Source organism: Tarenaya hassleriana, unplaced genomic scaffold (assembly GCF_000463585.1).
Source record: "Tarenaya hassleriana unplaced genomic scaffold, ASM46358v1 Cleome8, whole genome shotgun sequence".
In the NCBI taxonomy this organism is placed as follows: Eukaryota; Viridiplantae; Streptophyta; class Magnoliopsida; order Brassicales; family Cleomaceae; genus Tarenaya; species Tarenaya hassleriana.
In genome coordinates, this window is record NW_010970490.1 from 4,183,649 (window position 1) to 4,186,790 (window position 3,142).

General features: G+C 45.1%; 2 protein-coding genes across 3 annotated transcripts in view; one reads left to right on the top strand and one right to left on the bottom strand.

Annotated features, from left to right (window-relative positions):
- Positions 1 to 1,118, top strand: part of LOC104802949 — a 3,818-nt gene extending 2,700 nt beyond the window's left edge. Inside the window, exons 7-9 of one of the 2 annotated variants that reach the window (XM_010526784.2) lie at positions 46 to 135; positions 289 to 421; positions 795 to 1,118. In XM_010526784.2, coding sequence (XP_010525086.2) covers positions 46 to 135; positions 289 to 421; positions 795 to 982 — 411 coding nt within the window. In that variant the 3' untranslated portion in view covers positions 983 to 1,118. Of the gene's footprint in view, positions 136 to 288; positions 422 to 794 lie in introns of those variants that run through there. The other variant, XM_019201223.1, reaches the window with a different exon arrangement.
- A 126-nt stretch (positions 1,119 to 1,244) lies between these two features.
- LOC104802950 overlaps positions 1,245 to 3,142 on the bottom strand; it is a 3,405-nt gene continuing 1,507 nt past the window's right edge. Inside the window, exon 3 of the mRNA XM_010526785.2 lies at positions 1,245 to 3,116. Within this exon, the coding sequence (XP_010525087.1) occupies positions 1,413 to 3,116 (1,704 nt within the window). The 3' untranslated portion in view covers positions 1,245 to 1,412. The remainder of the gene's footprint in view (positions 3,117 to 3,142) is intronic.

Genomic DNA, 3,142 nt, shown 5'->3' on the forward strand with positions numbered 1-3,142 from the left:
TCTTTCCCTCTCAATCCCTCGGATTTTTTTCGTATATTTTTCCAGAATGTCGCGGCAGAACCTACAGGGCAAGAATTAAGATCTTTCCAAATTGTTTCTTCTTTGAATCGTGGAGAAAATTACTCGAAGAACAAGGTTGAGCTCGAATGCCACAGCTTTTTGTTTACTTTCATCATGTGCTTCCAGCTCACTAATTAGCTCATCTTATATTGTCTGAATCTCGAGAGTTTTTTCTTCGCATAGAATGTTTTGGAGAGGTTTGAGATTAACTTTTGGTTCAATTGACAGCATCTAGAAGGAAAACCCGAGAATTCAGCGAGGAGCGGTAAAAGACTTTCTGATGTTCCACGTGATTGCAGCCCTTCTCAGTTCCGTGCACTTTCTCATAGCGGGGATGTAATTCCACCACCACCTCTGATGGGTAATGGTTACACTCTTATCTTCTCTGTTAATACATTTTACAAAAAGATTTATCTTCTCCCTGCATTTCTCAACGTTGTTCTTTTCACACAATACATATCCTCTACTTGTTGAATATGGGGTCGGGATTTTCCTGTTATCCCACTGAAATGTTGATCTCGATTCAGAAGTATCAATAGCACACCGTTTAAGGTATAGAATGAGCTAGAGGAGGACATGAACTGAGATAGATCATAGATAAGGGGCATTGAGTTGGCGGATCATTGCATTGTGCAACGATTTCTTAAAATTATGACTCACATTCCATTGAGAAATGGATTGTTTTCATTGGTTTTTGATTTGTGTGATTGATCTGAAATCCCGGATCATTGCAGAATTCGAGGAGGGGTGTGATTCAGAAGTGGATGTGGTCGACATCAAGAAGAAATTTCAACTTCTCTATGACTACAACCTATTGCTGAGGGAAAAGCTGATAAAAACCCAATCTATGCTCAATGCTTTTGCTTCCCAATCATCATCATCGTCTTCTTCAGCAGCTGTAAAAAATCACCCTATCGGTTAGTGTTTTTGAATGCTCTTTTGATGTTTAGTGTTTCTCTATTGGATTGATCCCAAGATGTTGTCTAGAACACAAAGGGAATGCAAAAATGTAACAAGACTGGTGCAGTGGATTGTGGGTATAGCAAATTGTTTTGGTACATGCCCCTCTCGGTTCTCACCCCTATCTCCTCGGATTCATATCCATTCCGCTGATAGACCGAGTATCCGAAATTTCAAATACCTTACTCGACCAAATGATCGATATTTTGGGTGCACATGTCGACTCCATCCAAAAGTCACAATATATAACTCGAACCCTTAACCCTTTGGTTAAAAACATCACCTTTTTACCATTTTTCACAGTGACCAATTCTCTAAAAGCAGCGATTACAAGTTACACAAAAAAAAGAGAGAGAGAGAGAATGGAGGAGGAGGAGAGGGTGAGGGTATCCTCAAATGGGCAAAGTGCATTTCTTCTGGGAATGTCCGAGCAAATGGCATCTTCCACATTGAACAATCCTCTTCGGCCGTTTAAGGTTCTCTACTCTCACAACTTTCTTCTTCGGCCGACCCGGCGGCCTCCTCGTTTTCGGAGGCCGTATCAGTACCTCAAACTTCGATCCTCTCCCTCCCTCGGCTCCTCCTTCCCACGTCCTCTTCTCCGGAATCCGACCTATCATCTGCGAGTACGTCTGCTGATAACTCGCCACTGTGAAGCAAGGCTCTGCGAATAACTCTACCGTCTGCCCGCACGAGATTAGAGCCGCGGCCGCATGAGCGCACGGCAGTCCATAGAGCTGCCATCTGCGGCAGGAACAAACCCGTGTTCTTATGTCCACGATATTTGTTCGTTCTGTGGACACGATCTCGAACTCAACCTCATTTGCTCTTAGCACTTGGTAGCAACGGGCATCCGAGATTGCTTCCACGATCCGTCTCTCAGCCGACGGTACAAGTATCGAGCTCCATCTCATGCTCATATGGCGACGGTTGTTGAACCACGATGAGATTTGATCCTGGATGTGATCCATCATCTGTATGACTGGGAGTTCGTGGCATTCGAGTGCCCAGTTGTACAATATCTCGGTGATGCCTAAGGCGAAATGCCCATACCGAACCCCTTGAAAATACGCCACTGCCCAGAGCTCGGGAGGGAAGTGCTCAAACCATTGTAGCACGTCTTGCGAGATATCCACCATCTCCGAGATCTTGGACTCGAATTCAGCGGCCGTGAGTGCATACACGGCATTCCAAAAGATATTGACCAACTTTGTGTTCTTGAATGTATCCCGGAAATTCTCACTCACATAACGCAGGCAAAACCCATGGAAAGCTGTTGGGAAATGGGTTTCAACTGCTTCCGCCATTCCACGAGCTCTCTCCGAGAGTATCGTGAGCCTTGGCATGCTCTCTGTATTCATCCCAAGAAGTTTCCTCAATTCCGAGATGAACCATATCCAGTTTTCATCACTCTCAATATCAACAATGGCGATCGCTAGAGGAAATAAACTGTCATCTGCATCAACACTAGCAGCACAGAGAATCGTACCCAAGTACTTCCCTTTCAGATGCGCTTTATCGATTTCGAGAAGAGGCCTACAACTGCTGATGAATCCAGAGATACACGCCCGATATGCAATAAACAGACGCTGGAAACAATTCTCGGGTCCAGAAGCAAAAACAGAAGCAAAGCTTCCTGGATTCACTTGTTTAATCTGCTCACAGTATGTAGGAAGAAGACGATATCCTTCCTCGTATGTCCCATGAAGAGCAGCCATGGAACGCTCTTTCCCGCGCCATGCCTGCATGTAAGAAACTGCAACACCGTGCTGATCGCGAATGTCCTGTAAGATTTCCTTCGGTTTGTACTGAGGGTTATCCTTAATACGTGCTTCCACTGATCTTGCAACCCAACCGACTGATGCCTGCTGATGATGAAGATCACGGACCCCTTCACAAGTATGCTCGCCATTAAGGGTCCTGATCGAAAAGGTCGAAACCCCGGGACATTTCGCGACATGGATCCGCCATGGGCAACCTTCCTTGGAACATTTGGCTATGAACCGACTTCTGTCTGATTTCACGATACGGAGATCAAAGTGTAGGGCTATTGCCAGATCTTTCAGAGTTCTTCTGCACGTTTCCACATCTGGAAACTCTTTCACGATCACCAATATCTGTT